The sequence below is a fragment of the Phoxinus phoxinus genome, assembly GCF_949152265.1.
Source record: "Phoxinus phoxinus genome assembly, chromosome: 2".
NCBI lineage: Eukaryota > Metazoa > Chordata > Actinopteri > Cypriniformes > Leuciscidae > Phoxinus > Phoxinus phoxinus.
The window spans coordinates 18,056,941-18,074,964 of NC_136877.1; the positions used below are offsets into that span (position 1 = coordinate 18,056,941).

Consider the following 18,024-nt stretch of genomic DNA (forward strand, 5'->3'; position numbering starts at 1 on the left):
TCGTCACAACCCCTAGTGCAGGTCCTCAGACGACCCAAGTTAATTGGCTCCGTGAACTGTCTAACTGTTGGCATCAGTTAGCCCCAAAATTCTCATAAACGGCATAACCGTATGATCATAGCTCGTTAACCTTAAAACGAACTTGCATTGGTCTCTTTGTGTGTGTGTTCTGTGTTCTCTCTCGCCTACAGTGTGCCGAGGTCACGGCCGTCCAGTATGGCTGCCCAGTGGGACGAACTCGAGTTGTGGTTGAGAGCCATGACGACCGACTTCCTGCCCGGAGACGCCGCTGACACAGAGCCCCGGAGCCGAGAACAGCTGGACACCGACCTGGTCGAAATGATGACCCACGATCCGACACAGAGCTACAGCTACAAGGACTGGGCCAAAATCGTCGGAAGCCTCGCACACAAACTCGTCGCCCAGGCACGGCTCAGCGAAAGGAGCCACATCAACCTGGAGCAGGAAGCAGCAGCGCTAAAGCTTCAAGCAGAGGAGGCCCGGAGGAACCAGGCCCACACCCAAAGTCATCTAGACCAGCTTCTTCTCCAGACCGAGAAAGAGGACGCCACAGATCCAGAGCTACAGAAAGAAGTAGAAAGACTTCGAAAGGCCCTGCAAGATCTTCGCCTCGACACAGACCAAAGAGAACAGTCGGAGAAAGAAACCTGTAAAGAACTCGACGAAAGACTCCAACAAAGTGACGCTCTCCTCGAGAGAGCAAAGACTGAACTAAGAGACAAAAACGCTAAAGCCACAGCCTGTGAAAAACACTTACAGGTGGCCAGAGCTGAAATCCATGAGCTTACTCTGCAGAGACATGATCTCAGAGACGAACTTGACATTGTTCACAGAGAACTGAGCCATTCTTACAGACTTAACAGTGACCGGGTAGGGGAAACACACACCACAAAGTTTCCCCTGACCAGCCGGTACACACCAGCCAGCCAACAGAAACCCCTGTCAGCAGAAAGGGGGGAGCCCTCACAGAGAACACTTACTGCTCAACGCGGCACGGCTCCCAAAGCTGAACGGGGCGGAGCTGAAAAGGGTCAGAATCCCCCCCAGACGGATTGGGCCCCCAGCAACAGCTCCTCCCCCACAGACTTCGACAAGTTGGCCAGAAACATCCCCACGTTCACTCCAAACCTTGCAGGAGGCCATGATGTACATGCTTACCTTCAAGACATTGACTTTCACCTGCAAACTGTCGCCAACGTGACAGCTCGGGACAAGTTTTGCCTGCTCAGAATTACTTCTAGCCGTGACGTGCGCAGCTTCCTAGACCGTCAACCAGAGACTGTCAAAAGGGACTACCAGCAGCTGCGACAAGCTTTGATCCGTGAATTCTCTGATCCAGAATCAGAACAAGGGGTCTTCACCGCCATGGACGTCAAACAGGCCCGACCTGAACACCCACAGACCTACTACGGCCGACTCCGACACGCCTACTTCGGAGCACGAAACGAGCCCGGTATGGAAGAAGATGTCAACTTCAGGACGCTGTTCCTCCGAAATCTGCATCCCACAGTGAGTCACCACTTAGGCGTTCTGGCCTGTCCACGTAGCATGTCCACCCAACAGCTACGTGACTTGGTCCACAAAGCTTACACCAAGCAAAAGACTATTTCCAAAAAGACTGTAAAAGACCCCACAACCTACTCTGTCTCTGAGCACTGCTCAGAGCTAGACACAGAAGGCGCCCAACAGCACCACAGTCACAGACTGTACCACAGAGAGTCAAGACCGTTCCAAGCCAGCAGAGGGCAGCACAACCGTGACGGTGCTCATCCAAAGCATCGGAGCGAGCGCTCTAAGAGGTTCTGGGACCTGCATCACCCGCCGTCCAGAACTCCAAGCCCAGAAAGCCAGCCCTGGAACCCCTCTCGACATGCTACTGGTAAGCCCAAGCCTCATCGCACACCAGAAAAACACAGTGCAGCCACGTCGGAGACAGCAGAGATCGTGAGGATGCTGAAAGAGTTTCTTCACAAGAAACATCGCAAGAGAGACAAGGACGAACCAGACATCTTATGTCTAAGCATAAGAACTGAAACCAACACCCTGTCTGACTGCCATCTGCCTGAGCCAAGCACCACGAACACTGCTCGTCCCCCACAGACTACAGAGCTAGCTGTCACACCACAAAGTGACAGCTCTGCTCCAGCACCACAGCTGACAGCTGCACACACTACACGAAACAGCACAACACATCACACCTGGGACCAACATCACAAAGTCCCAGGAAGTGCTGTTCCGGCTAGCTGCCCCCGCAGCAAGCCACACGTCCCTCCCGGGGACAACCCACCAGACATTGTTATCAAATCGCAACCCATGAACTTTGCTGTTACATCACCAAATAGCAGCTCCACTCACTCACTCATTGTTGCATCACAAACTGACAACACCTACCATTCACTCCGGCTGACAACAACAGCCCCGGTGCCACAGTTTCTGGGAAACCTTCTTGAAAGGGGGGTGACCAGGAAACCCTACCTAGCCTGCACTTTGGAGAAGGAAGTGAAACTTGAAGCCTTGATAGACACAGGAGCAGACCTCACTGTGATCTCATCTCAACTTTTCAAAAGACTCAAAGTCGAAGCTAAGAGACAGAATCGAACTTTTGAATCCCACACTTGTGAGCTAAATGTGCATTCATACAGCCAAAATAGCATCCGGCTCGAACAGCTAACTCTAATCCACCTGTCAATAGGTTTTATGTCGCTGACTCACCCTGTGTACGTTTCACCAATGAACACTCATCCACTCATCATTGGCAAAGACCTGCTGGATCGTTTCGAGCCCTTACTGGACTTCAAAAAGCGAACTCTTTGGGCTCAAGTGCCAGAACCTCTCCCCATCCAGTCACACAGGCCACCCGAGCCAGACTGTCAGATCACAGAGGTCACGAGACTTTCCACAGAGCCAGACTGCCAGGTCACACAGTTCATGGGAACTCCCACAGCCAGTCACAACGACACAGACTTAGCAACAGGTCAAGTTTCAAGTTCGCTACCCTGCACCTTCCAGCCCACAAAAGACTTTAACAAATGCTGCGCCAAGGTCAAGACTGACCTGCAGCCACATGAACAAACTCATGCCCGCGCCAAGCCTGGCGCACCAAACGGAAAGCGGTGGTCACACCCGACCCACCCACCCGCCCTCAACGTTGCAGCGACTACACACTGCACAAGACTTTTACAGGCTACACTGCCTAACCCTGTGCCTCTTACGCAGGCTCCGCTGTCTGCAACACCAAACATAGCGGACATGCGGGCTTTTGACACCACAACAACGACTTGGCATTGCCTCCACTTATACCCCTCCTGCCTCCCTTGCACGCCGTCTGAGCTCACTGACAGCCAGTGCCTCAAACCGCTGCATAACATGCACACGCTGCATACACACAACATTACGGGTTCTGCACCTGTTGACATCACAGCGCAAAAGCTTGTGCTGAACAGTTGCAAAAGGGGGGTCATGCCAATGTTTATCTATGACGCATCATGTGCGGCACAACACAGCACCAGAGTCACTGACGAGACATTGAAGCAAGCGACAGGCTGGCAGAAAGATGTGACAAAACATGGGCCAAGGCGAGCTAAACCTAGCTGCCACCCACAAAGCAAAAGAACTGCCCTGTCCAACCAAAGACAACCCTCGTTTGCCTCTTCCTTCCCTTTCTCTCTCTCTCTCCCTGTCATCTGTACCAGGTTGCTGCTGTGGGTCGTCATGCTGTGCTGTCAGCCATCCAGAGGACAGCTGCCACCGAGAGAACAACTGAGACTCCTGATCACCGACTGCGGAACCTACACTCAGCCAGTGTATGGTCGACTCACCCAGTCCCGCCCGGTCTACAGAGCACACTACCCCAGCACCGCAGCCCCATACATCTGGGCAAGTGCCCAACGGACAGAGGACTCCCTCCCTCACGCCAAAGCCAAGGTCGAACATCTGCTCAACCAACTGGAGAAAGTGACTGCCACGCAATCAGGACTCCTAAGCACCAACCACCGATCCGAACGGTTCCTGGGAGCGTTGCTCGGAGCCGTAGCTGCCGCCAGAACTCTTTTTAACATTGGTATGTCCAGTGTCAACGCAGCGAACCAGACTGTGAACTCAATGAAACCGCTGTTTAATATCTTCCAGAAAGACTTTGCCCAGACTCCGCTGTTTACAGCACTAACGACAGACATGCTGTGGGAGGTTAGCTCCTCCACTGACAGCCTAGCCACAGGTGCAATCCCACCGTACCTGAAACTCTTAAGCCTTGTGCGAACTGTGCTGGCTTCCAGCATCACCACGCCAGCTGACCCTTTTCAAACACACCTTGCTTACTCGCTGGGTTGCGCCACCCCACTTCACGTCAACCCCGAGCAGAGAGAAGTGGGTTTTCTCCTAAACCTACCCATCATCGAGTCAAACCAAACCTACAGGCTCAAAGACATTGTCAACAGCGGGTCCTGGAAAAGCAGGACCCAGTTCAAGATATGCACTCCAGACGCGGTGGCCTACCCCGACAGCGACACCCTGCTGTACCCGGCCCCAAACCTGCACGGGTGCACCTTGACCAAAGACTTTCATTATCTCTGCCCTAGCAAGCCCTTCCTCAGAGACAACACTGAAGGAATCTGCGAGTTGCAACCCCTGGTCAGCCACACACGCTGCCCTGCTGAAGCTAAGCCTCGCACACAAGTCACAGAAACACAAGCAAAGATTGTAGGTGAACGATGGCTGGCTAACACACCTGCGCACCCAGCCACTGTCACTCACGAACAGCATGATACAACCAGCCGTGTCAACCTGCTCAACCCGAGTATGCCGACTCAAGTACTGACAGGTGCCATCTCACACCTCGGTAACCTGTCAGGGTACCATCTTCCGAGCAAAGAGTACCAGACAGCACTGGAACTCCCATCCTTTAAGAACTACAACGTCACCCTAGATCCAGAAGGAGATCTCTGGTTTGAGAAAAGGGGGTCCCAACTCACGAACATTGCTCCTGGCAACACAGCCCTCCAAGCATGGGCAACCGCCAAGCCTGAATACCTCACCTGTGTCCAAACCTGGACCGCAGCTGCTACTGTTGGATCTTTCCAAGGTCAGCGACCACGCACCGACACTCGTCTTGGCCTTCACCCTGTGCCAGACTCAACGAGATGTGAACATCCACAGCCAAGCTCACAAAGCCGCGTCGGCGGTTTCTTACAGAACCCCACACCATCGACCACCTCAACCCCATGTGAGCTGAGCCAACAGCCTTGAAACCACCTGTCATCCATTGTGCTAAGTTGTTGTTCGATGAAGTCCATCCCCTGACTTAATCGAACAAAAAGGGGGAATATGTAGCAACATTGAAAATGACAGATGCTTATTCAAATTAATAAATTGTGATTCTCTAGAATACTTCATTAAATGGTCTGAAAAGACAAGACATTTTGGTGGCTCCCCGTAGAACCCAGCCCCCGACATTCCAACACACACACACACACACACACACACAGAGACATGTAATGTGACACCCCCACCTCAGACAGAGGAAAGGACTGTGACCATAGTCACTCTTAAATGTAATAAATATATCCCCTTTTGTGTTAAGATGTGTTTATAAACCATAGGAAAGCATATATATGTCCTAGTGTAACATTAATCGAACTTTAAATGTCTATACTAATGCATAATAATATACCTTTGTATTCCTATTAATGTTAATATGATGTGTTTCGTATCTTTGTAATTCTCTAAATCTAACGGAGTCGAATTCCGATAGCAGAATGCAGTAACGTACATTGTTTTACACATTTCATATTTCTGGGGCCGAAAGTTTTAAGTCAAACACTTTGGTAATCCGAGCAAGAGGGATGTTCCCAGCGGACAAAGGAACATTCTCCCGCTTTTGAATCACTGAAGGTGATTGGACAATCCACCAGAAGGCGGCGTTACCCATACATTCCTTAAAACCCAAACGCTCTCCCTTCTGCTCTCTCTCTCGCGTCCTGCCTTCGTCTACTCATCATGTGAAATCTTCGGACCTGAACTCCTTCAGGAGTTCCCTCCTTTTATTTGCTTTATCTCAGTCTTTTGTTTAATTTTCAAATTCCACTGTGTTCGTTTCCACCTACGAGTCAAACGAACGAAGCCTGAATTCCTTCAGCAACTTCCCTTCCAAAGAGGCGCCTTCTTCAAACTCCCGCGAACAGCTTGCTCTGGCAACAAGCACGCGCGCCTCAGCACGAGCGCGCGCACTCTGCTCCGAGAACACGTGCAGGCTGGACACAGCTCGTGCACACAAACGAACCTTTGCAAGTATATCAAACTCTAACGGGTTTTAATGTTTTAAGGTGTTTCGATTGATGGCTCTCTCAATGGTCTGTGATGTTTGCTGTTCTATGGTCACACGTGACCATTTTCTCTCTCTCTCTCATCCTCTCTTTATCTCTCTCTCTCTGTCCCGCAATCAAATCGAGCGCGGGCCCCAGAGCACTCTCTCCCTCGCTCCCTCTCTCTCTGTTCCGCATTCAAATCGAGCGCGCCCCGGCCCTCGATCTCATTCTCTCCCTCTTATTCTCTCTCTCAAACGCACGACCAAAAACCTCTGTAAATCGCTCCCCGCGCGTGCGAGGTGTGCGTTACTACTGCTAAAGAGCACCAGCTTAAAGCAGAATAATCTCTCTCTCTCTCTTTATCTCTCTACAATCTCAGCGCGTGCTACGGCGCGCGCCCCTCCCCAACTCTCTATAACTCTCCTTCTCTCATCAGCTGTTACCCGTTTTTGTCTTGTCTGTTTAATGTAAGTAACTGTACATAGACGTATAAAACCTATAATCACTATGTGTAATCCGTTATACTCTGTAGTTTGCATTTATTAAAACAATATATTCAACTGTTTCTGTGAAAGGCTCGTAAAAATACAAACGTCAATGAGATCAGATCAGCGCTACCGCGCTCCCTGTGTACTACATTAGGTAGTTTTAATTTTATGAACACCAGAAATATTAATGTTCACGGCCAGAAGGTTGGTGTTTCTTGGAGTTTATGAGAAAGGATAACTTTGTTGAGAAATTAATCACTTAATCTAACGGTTGGTCGCGGGACGAACAACGATTTGATAATTACATTAATTTCCGTTAAAGATTATCTCATAATCGAAGTTAAGTAAGATTATTGATATATGAATGAGGAATTATAATTCGTTGTGATTGATTATTCATATATTCATATAATCCACTTTCACTTTCGACAATTTAATGTATCTGTACTATGCAAAATATTGATCATATTCATGATTAGTTATTAAAATTCCCTATGGATCATTTGAGCTAATTCATCCGGACCCAGAGTCCGAAGCATAAGGCAATATAGTCTACAACCCAGTTTGTTAAAACACACGAGTAAATTCATACTGTGTCTATATCTCTTCTTACCTTCCTCTCTGGAGTAATAAATGAGATTTTCTGCCATTTGAAGCTCTTGCTGTCCATTTGAGTCAAAACTACCAAGAGAACCACTTCCTCCCTTAGAGTGATAGAGACCGAGAGAGAGAGAGAGAGAAAGTGAGACAGAAAGAGAGATGCTGAGTTAGTATAGGGACAGCTGTGATATTCCCTTTGGAAATTCCCAACATGTCTGGAATGGATTTTAATGTTCCAAATACATCCATAACCTCGTTATAATATGGTTTAAAGGTTATCATATCACACGTGTCAAACAGCTGAACAGAATTCATTCATTTTCAAACCGGCAAAATCCACCCATTTTATAAATTGAATCAGTTATTGTAAAGCTGTTAAAAAAAAAGGGGGGTCAGGGGCCTCATTCTTAAAACTCAGGGGCAAAGACACAAGCGTTAACCACATAGAACCTTTAACCATTAAAAAGTCTCCATGATGTCATCTCACCTGAAAAGCAATCTCACACATCTTCTCCACCCACTCATTGGTAATATATTTCTCAGCTGCAAAGACGTGCGTCTTGTCATTGGTCTCCACACAGAAGGCAGCCATGTTTTCTTTGGGGCAGGTTTCAGTGACAGCAGGGAGTATGCTGATGCATTCTGACAGACGGATTATCTTCTTGTCCATTTTCTTAGTGCTGGGTTTATCACTGGCGCTGCCTGAGCAATCATAAAACTCGAGCCTTGCGATGCCGTTTTGACTGGCTGGGAACAGTACGAACCAGTTCTTCTTCCATTTCTAAAAAGGAGAGAGGGAGAAGAGGAAGTTTGTACTCTTCTTATACATACACACAAAACTATTTCTGTTAGTTTGAATCTAGACAGAATATAGGCGCTATCCATTGAAAGGGAATTCACTCTATCTATTTTATAAATGTGTGTACAATTCATCCATGCATTTATTAAAAACAAAACAAAAAAATATCAAAATGTCTTAATTGGACAATGGCAGACTTTTCTTTGGTGATGTACACTGGAATCCTCCAATAATTTAGTCGAGTTAAATGTCACCCTGTTGTTAAAATAAATCAACCTCAAGATCATGTTCAAATCTGCCCTACATTTTTTCAATAATTAGTTTTACTCAGATATACGTCACAATACGGAAGAAAATATCTGTCGCTACTTCCGTAACATTGCACCTGTAGAAATGAACTTCCTTGTAGCTGCAAATCATTGTTAAATTACAACTGGCCTTAAATCAAGGCCATAACATCTGGAATTTTGTATGATTTTTGATGAGTGTCAAACGTTCTTTATTTAGCATGTAGGGTCATAATGCTGCTGAGGTCAACAAATGGAACTTGACAATGATGACTTTAAAGCCTCTTCCTCCAGATGGACATTGAAATGCAGACTGCAGCAAACAAAAGACATCTATGTGTGTGTGTGAGAAGAGGAGTGTGGGTCAGTTCCTCATATTGTGTGTAACGTAACAAGAAAAGACAATGATCTTCAAACAAAGGCACAAGTGTTTCAAGCTGATTCAATATTGTGATGCAGATGTGTTGTTGCTAATACAGTGTACACAAAAGCCAGTCTATTATAGATGAAACCTGTAGCGAAGAAACTGCTTCTGAAAATAACAGTATACAAGTACATATACTGTATGAAACTAATAAAATAAGCCTATATGAGAAATAGGTTTCACTTAAACAATTAACATTAACTAAACGAAAGAAAAAAACGGTGCAACAAGTAGTAGGCCTATATATTGAGTTTCCATAAATGCTAGAGTAGTACTTTAAAAACAGAAAATCACTCACTGCTTGATTGAATAACGTTAGTAGTTTTAATATGAATACATTTCGTACTTGAATGCTGCTGTTAAATGCTCTGGCAGGGAGATAAACATGGCGTTCTGTCTACAGCTCACTCAGGGGAGGAGCTAAGCTAACAGTCACCAGTCGGGGACGGGGCCTGTTCCAATGTGACGTGGAGTATTTCCCTGAATTTATGGGGAAAATAACAAACCGAGTTGTAGGGTGGTTGTGTACACGCATAATTTTGTTCAAAAACAATATAAAAGTGAATTTTGTATAATAGGCCCCATTTAACTGGTAGTATTTAATCTGTCAAAATACTGCAGGTTTACGGTTAACCACATAATTATGAGCATATTATATTATTATAATTACAGATTATAAAAGAGAGCGATTCGTGATCACTTTCTGTATATAATTTCACAATTTGAATAACAGTTGTTATGGTGGCACTAAAAAGAACAATGTGAAGTTGACATTTCAGTTAATGGCTGACTATAGCTGTGGGCAATATGGCCAAGTTCTGATTTATTTCACGATAACGATATACTGTATGTCATGATACAGTTAATTTTGTGTTTTATCTTTTTTCTGTTATTAAAAATAAGAAAAAATATGCAAATTACAAACAATAGGACAAATACAATATAACAAAAATATGACTTAAATTAAGTTTTTCAGATACAATAGGTTTATTTAACATGTAGTTAGAATTAGTCCCGAAATGTGATAATCAAATGTAAAAAATAAGATATTGCACATTCTTCACTGTAAGAATTAAATATAAATGTATTCTTATTGAAGCTAAAAAGTTAACCAGTCAAGCAGTGAGTTGGAACTGACCTCAGGGGAACAATGACACTATTTTCTTTTAGAGCTGCTGTACAGACTAAATTAACTCTGTTTGCACCATTGAATCATTTTCCTGTTATCACTGGAAAGCTGCTTTAAAACAGTTTGAATTGTATAAAGCGCTATATAAATAAAGGTGACTTAACTTGACAACTAAGGACTGCACAGCATTTGGAAAACGTACCAGGAATCAAAATAATTTTTATTCCAAGTGATCCTGTTGTAATATCTCTCACTTCAATAAGATTAGAGAAGAACCAGCCATCACATTTTTTTTTTTGACTGATTTGTACACAAACTGCTGTAATAATTTCCCAAAATGTCATTTGTGTGGAAATATTACAAAGTCTGTAAACAGGACGTTAACGCAGGTCAGAGGATAGGACACAAAGAGGACGCAAAAAGGAGAGAGCACAGATGCACTGTTCGCGATTCTTGAAATATTGGAAGAAAAATATAAATATTGAATTGGGGATGAGGGTTTATATGAATCTCTGAATGGAACTGAATGTCTTCAGAAAAGTTTAGTCTTTTCTTTTCCTCTACCTCCGTATAATGCCTATTGAAGTAGTGTTTATAAGCACAGCGCTGCTTTTACAGTTTTAATTTAGTCCGTCTGCTGTTTTTGTTTTGTGCAGGTATGTTTTATAGCATAAGAACAAAATGAGTTTACTAGTCATTGCAACGAAACTGTGAAATGTTATGCTTTCAAACTAATGGCAACTTCCCTCATAACAAGTTCTACTCACAAGTCCCCATTCCTCAATAGTAACTCTCAGCGCACTGAACGGAGTCTTGTTGGGTCATTCAAGCATCTATCTGCCTTAATCAACCTCTTTTACACATCAAGACAGTCACAAGAGTTCACAGCACACACCCATCAAGGGAAGTGTACATTTTCTGCCCAATTACCACAATGCCACATGCTTTAAAATACAGCACACCTGAACGCATGGTGAATTGACTACCATCTCTCATAAAAATAAAACAAAAGCAAGAAGCTGATTTCCTCCACCACTCAGCAGGTGTTTGTGTAGCAATGTTCCTTTTAAAAACTACCCTTTTCTTTTTGACTGACTGATGCATTCAATGAAGACTATACCAATGCCAGTGGATAAAAATACAAACCTTGGTTTACTGTAACTGAACACTTGGTGTGGCATTGTTTTATTTATATAGACCTTGTATAGCCATATAAGGCAACGCTTGAGGAATATACTGTACAGGATAGAAATTATGCAAATGATCAGAAAGAAAGAGAGTGACTGGTAACTTCCTTAAATCCTCATCCAAAACTAACTGATGAAATGTCTGCCTCTGCATGTACATGTGCTGCACTTTCTATAGGCTAAATAAGAACATATTATACAGCTTTATATGAAAATACTTTCACAGTAAAAATATACATACAGGCTTTAACCTGAAAATATGAACAATTAGGCCTAATAAAATAAAACAATAAGCCCCACGATGCCGTGTTTTACAGTGAATTTAGAACAGCTAATGGGCGTTGTTAGGCACGACGCGGAGCGGAGTGTAAAACACGGCTTAAGGGGCTTATTGCTTTTATAAAACGATTACTCCATAAAAATATTCATTGTAATATTTATTTTATTCATAAAATAAACACCAGCAACAAAAAAACACATAACGTTATATTTATTCCTCCGCCAAGCAATGTAGTTCGAAAGAGGGTTGTCAAGCTCAACCAATCAGAATCAAGGACCGGAACTATCCGTTTTATAAATATACATTTCCTGTTGGTAACAACCTGTTGCTTGCAAGGCATAAACATGTAAAACAGTAAAAGTTAACAGATATGCTGATAGACACAGATACAGACACTGCACACAGTGATTCCATCTTGTTAATATGTTGCCAATGTCACATTAAGATGGGAATGATACAGTACCTTTAAAGTTCAAACTTTTATATATATTTTCATAAATAAAACATTAACTTGATACCCAACACTGCGCACCAAAATGAATGACTCCTTCAGAAAATATTCACCTGTTACCAAAAATATATTCTGGCATTGGGGTGGGCGATATACCGATAGACACGATTAACGGGTAGAAATGTATCAACCGGTAGAGGTTTTGGACTATAGGTGCATTCACACCATGTCATGACAGATTTCAACTGGTAAAAAGCATTCACGTCCTCAAAGAGCTCGTAATTACAGCTTTTAAGATGGTCATTTTCTGAGAGCTCCTACTTGTACTACGTGATAGAAACGCATAATTCCCAGTCCGAGAACAGCTCAGAATAGAGTAAGCTCGAGACTACGGTAATTACGACATGCGTGAACGCAGTATACTGTGTCTATCGCGGTTACGTTCACGTGCCGTTGCTGTGCTGGTCACGAAAGCTTATCGTTAGCATGCGTTTTTAAGCATTGCGATTTAAAAACAAGTGATTTTATACCGTTGAAGTGCAATAAGCAATGAAATATAACTAATTTCGCTATATGCGCACGCTGTCTGAGAGATGGTTTCCCTATTCTGCCATATGCATTTCCATTCATGAAATTGGAAATGAACATGAACATTTCAAAACATTTGGATTTGATTCATATTTTGCTCCCATCGTGGTCCACATACTAATATAAAAGTAAAGTGCAGTTCAATAATTACATTTTAACTCAAATAATTCACAAAGCTCTTTTAAAACAGTATGACTGATGCTCACAGTGACTTGGTTAGAGATGTATTTGAGTATAAAAAAAGAAGAAGAAAGAAAGCTAAAGGACTGACATTGCTATCACACCAGGGGTTTCCAAACTTTTGGAAAAGTTATTGTAATATTGTATCGATACCTGGGTGGCAATTATTGATCTTTTCAGGGCCTGAATTTCGGCTCATGATAGCAAGTATTGTGCATCATTTTACATAAGCTCCATACTTTTAATGCAGAAAATAGTAATACGTTTAAATCTTTCTTTCAGACTGTAATTTCTCAAACAGTGTGAGTGAATAAGCGCTTCTCTCTCTCTCTTTCTCTCTCTGACATGCACAGTGAGCTGTGTATGAAAGCAAATTTTGAAAGGTTTTCTGTCAAATGAGTCCATGCACTTGATAAACCTTTTTATTTTTAGATTTATAAGCCATTACTTTTAAGTATGCCACTTGAAATCACATGAAATCGTTAAAAAATGCCATAAGTGTGTAAGGGGTTAATAGTGACAGTCAACAGAGAGCTTACATACAATATAAATATTTATGTCTTAAATTCCAACCCTCAAGCTTTTAACATGACAAATACTCAAGCTTTTATTTATGTGACATTCTGTAAACTTAGAGTTTGTGCATTTACTGTGAACTTCGTTGTTCTGAAAACACTGTAATATAAGTGTTTTAATCTGCATGTGGAAATTAACACAGTGCTGCTCTTCATTCTGAAGCTGACTATATACTTATGTCATTAAAACATGCCTTATATACATGCAAGACAATTTGCAAAGAACAAAGCCCAGAAGAGCATACAGATCGTACTGTTTAGGAAAGATAAGAAATGTGTTAACTACCATCGATGTGTTCATTAGTGTTTTCCATTTATTGTGTACAGTATGTATTTGGTTTGGCTCTAACGTTCCTTGAGCTGTAGTAAAAGTAAGAGCAAAGGCCAATGTGGGCCAGGCAAAAGATATCACTCCTCCATACACAAACAAGTCTAAGGATTGTAAACTGTTTGGCCTGTCACAATATATGTCTCATTCCAGATCAAATGTGATATGAAATTGCAACAATCGCAATTGAAAGGGTTTAGTACTTTGTGTATTTACTATGGTGATTTTACACCTTGACTGAGGTGTATATGAAACAATGCAGTGTTAGAATGTTGAAGCAAGTTGTTTAGCAACACCAATCGTAAGCCGCCTCGGTGCTCAATGTGCATGTGCTTCGTTCAGTAGCACAAATATTTAAATGATGCTTAGTCTCTCTGTCTGAAACAAACAGTTTGAAAATGTCAAACAGAAATGTGTCAGTTAGAGTGACAAAGAGACACTATTAAGTTGTAAAAGAGATCTACATCCATATAAGGACTAGCATTAAAACAGGTTTGGTGGTTGTTGCATGCCGTATTTGGCAATGTTATTGACCTCAAATATGAAAATAAAAACCTTTATGCCTGTCTTACAAATGTAGTGTGTGAAATATTGAAACCTGACTACAATGGATAAAACTCAAGTTCAGAAAATAGAGAAAATCTTCAATCATGCCTGTGCTCGTGCTAATGCTAATAAAAACAGCCCTCTAATAACAGGGTAAGAAAAACAAATTGATAGTACTAAAAAAGAAAAAAGCAATGGATTTGGTCTTGCAGTGACACTATTGTATGAGAACTGAGCTGGTCGACAACACTGTTTTTTATGCAGAACTGACTTATAGATATTAACTCATTTAATAATTGATTCTTTATCTTTTACAACAGAACTGAATTAACTCTGAACTAACTTCGGCTGAACAATGACACTTTTCTTTAAGATAATTGAAATGAACTGAATCATTTGAAACAATCTGTATATAGAAAGTGGTAAAGTAGGTGACTTGACTTGTCTCATTTTTTACTGTGCACACCTTCCACAGTTGTCAAACACGGTACATGCACTTTAATACATTTTCATATATATTTTTCTTGTCCTTGTGTTTCCAAATCTTGGTGACAGTGTGATTCGCAAGCCTACAGTCACGTGTTACGTTGATTCCAGCCTCTAGCAAAACTATTTAAACCTTCATTACCAAAAAAACCTTACATCAATGAAGGGAATCACGTTTTAGGTCCCCCAAAAGTGCAACCATGTGTTCACGATGCCGGGGAAAGACTGTCGGATCGCATGCTTGTGCAGAATATAAATTTTTCAGCACAATGCACGATCCTGTGATTCAACCATCACACTATGAGTTTATCATCAGCCGCTAAAGAGGCGTCACCAAGCACACAAGATTATTTTTAGTCATGGAAATCTAGTGTTATTGTTGTCTAGATACTTTGCATTTTGCTATTTAGTTGTAGAAACTAAGCTATAACTTATTTCTTACAGCATTCATGTGCAAAACCTGCATGAATGGCAGCATTAAAGTTTTATCCTCGATTTGAATTGCTGTTGCCTGAGGCTAAAAACATATAGCTGTGCTGTGTGCTCATTATTTGCCTACTTCCATATCACAAAGAAGTTCCAGACAGAGGAAGTGAATAATTGAATTAATGACAAGCCATTGCTCCAGCAAGATGTTTTTGATCCAACACAGGTCTGACTGAAGGCATATGACTCATATTAATATCTAAAGAATGACAAAAATACATGCCTAACACATTCAATAAGAGAGAAAGCAAACAGAACCTTTTGTGGTCATGTGTCTGTGATGTAGCATTTTCCACTGCACGTGGACAGACGAGAGTGGAAATTATCTAGAGACAGCTGGCCGCGTAACGCATATGTAGGCTATAACCTACTCTTGTTTGGTGGTTAGATATCATTAATGAAAAAGAAAAGGAAACCATGTTTATGCAATTACTGATCTAACAACACAGAATATGCATGAAGACCGTTTAAAGTTATAGAGATGTTGTAGCACAGGATCTGATGTACTCATTCATGTGACTATCTCATGACGCAGGAGAGGAATAGAGATAAAAGCCATTCCTTCTTACTCTTAAATAAACTATTTAAGTTGTCTTTAATGTTGATTTTTTTTTTTTTTTTTTTTAAGGTGACATTTAAAACATTTTGGTTGAATTTTGTAGGTCCTCTTTCGACTGTCACTCTATATGATTGGATAAATTTGAAATTGTAAAAATGTTAAAACATTGGTTTTAGGGTGACTTGATGCTCTTTTTTTTCAGACCTATAAAGTTAAAATACATACTATAAATGCATGCATTTCATTTATATTTCAGACTCAAAGTCTCTCAGCGATCAAAGTTGTATGGTTACGCATACTTTTTCATTATTATTTCTTTAAACAAAAAGCAGTTATCCAATTTTGTTTTAAAATATTGGAAAGATATATTTTAAAAAAAACTTTTGTCCACCAAAATCAAAGTCAGTGTTGCACAAAATCATGCAGGAATTATTCCCCCCCCCTTCAATATCATATTTAGAAATTTAATAGAAAAGACTAATCATTAAAAAATAGATATCTTGATATTATTTGACTCAAAAATGTGTTACATTTGTTAAAAAACAAAAACTTGTCTAATGTTTGACAATTTTGCCTTGCAAAATAAGTTGTGCTCACTAAAGTGTATTGAAGGTGCAGATTTATATTTATTTATTTTACATTATGGTTATAATGTATAGAATGCATATAATGTATGTATTAAAATGCATATAACGTTTTTCAACCAAGAATAGAAAGATGGCATATCTGAGAAGTTGGCACATGTGTTTAAACTGGTGTTTTGTAAGATAGGCTAATGTTACTCCTGTTTATCATGTCAGACATGTCGTTGTCATTGCCTGAAAAAATCAAACTCTATATGAGACAAGCTCTTACCTTTCCAAACTTCTGATGCTGGACGTACAGTTGTCCCTCCTTAACGTGAGTGTCCATTTTTTAAATACTTTACCGCTGCACAGCAAGATAAAGGATAAATATTTCTCAATCTTAGCTTTTTTCCGATTTCCTACCGCGCGAACTTCCGCTTGTCAAACTTTTGCTTCAGGGGCGTATCGACGGGAAATCATTAAGATTAACCTAACTGTTAAATGAATGTTTGGAGGGGAAAAGCGAAACGTTATAACAGAGTGTTTTCATGCTACTGGTCCTGAGTTTTGAGACGCTGCTCTCTCTCTCTCTCTCTCTCTCTCTCTCTCTCTCTCTCTCTCTCTCTCTCTCTCTCTCTCTCTCTCTCTCGCGCGCGCAGAGGAAGCGCGCCCACAGCCTTTTTCCTCCCACCTACTCCTCAACCCAAACATAGGCAAAGCATGACGCCTAAAACCAACTCTTTTCAGTTGCAATTATTGTATATATGTTACAATACCTGTTATAATGTTTTCTGTGAAAAATCGTAAGACAGGTGCAGCAACCGTCTTGTGATTTTTCACTGACAACATTAAGGTGCTGTTGCTAATTTATGGCTGTCAGTTATTATGCTGAGGTACTGCTAATTTATTATCCATTGATTAGATTTCTCAACCGTTAACAGCACTCATTTAGCACTGAAATAATTAAGGTTATATTATTGTCAAATCCTGGGTGTCATATTGACTTACATGATTAGTCTTTTTTATTTTTTAGAGAGGAATGCACTGTTTGGTCTAAGCATTTGATCCATGTCCTTCATTGGGCTGCCTCATGGTTTGCTCACACATGCGTTTTCATATTGTAGATCAACTGATTTTCTTTTATCCCTTCTTGTAGCCTATACTGTGCATGTCTTGCAAACATTTAACATTTGGTTTTCTGTTCTAAATTAAATATTGGTGCAAATTGTCTTCAATGTCATGGGTTCATGTCAGATGATTGCAGGAAGCAGGTGTAATGGGATGAAAAAGCAATAATGAGTTCAACATTTACAAACAAATCAGTATTTTGCACCTTATGCCATAATTTTGCAGCAATGGTATTTTTATGAATTTAAAGTTACTGTATAGATGCATATTTTACAGCTTTTATAGCAAACATTAAAAGCCTACAAATCTATAAGCTGTGAGAACTGGATCAGCATTCAGCATCTTTGGTATTGTGATTCAAATGTTTCACACATATGCATTTCATCAACTTAGTTGCATCGTTTAACTTGGTAGTAAGTGCACAACTGCACATTTATGATGAAATTGTATTTTCTCTCCATTAGTCAGTGAATCACAAATGCAGTGGGGAATAACACAATCACTGCTCAACACTCATAAAAGGACATTTGCAATATTTTAATTAGCCTACCAAAAATGTTTCATTATATTCTGTTTATTATTCTGTAGTTTGCTGTTTTCTTGTATCAACATTT

General features: G+C 41.4%; 1 protein-coding gene across 1 annotated transcript in view; it reads right to left on the bottom strand.

Moving 5' to 3' along the window:
- dok1b (docking protein 1b) overlaps window positions 1-17,689 on the bottom strand; it is a 35,067-nt gene extending 17,378 nt beyond the window's left edge. Inside the window, exons 1-3 of the mRNA XM_079603565.1 lie at window positions 16,572-17,689; window positions 7,899-8,192; window positions 7,425-7,515 (exon numbers count right to left, since the gene is read on the bottom strand). Of these exons, the coding sequence (XP_079459691.1) occupies window positions 7,425-7,515; window positions 7,899-8,192; window positions 16,572-16,628 (442 nt within the window). The 5' untranslated portion in view covers window positions 16,629-17,689. The remainder of the gene's footprint in view (window positions 1-7,424; window positions 7,516-7,898; window positions 8,193-16,571) is intronic.
- Window positions 17,690-18,024: the final 335 nt, after the last annotated feature.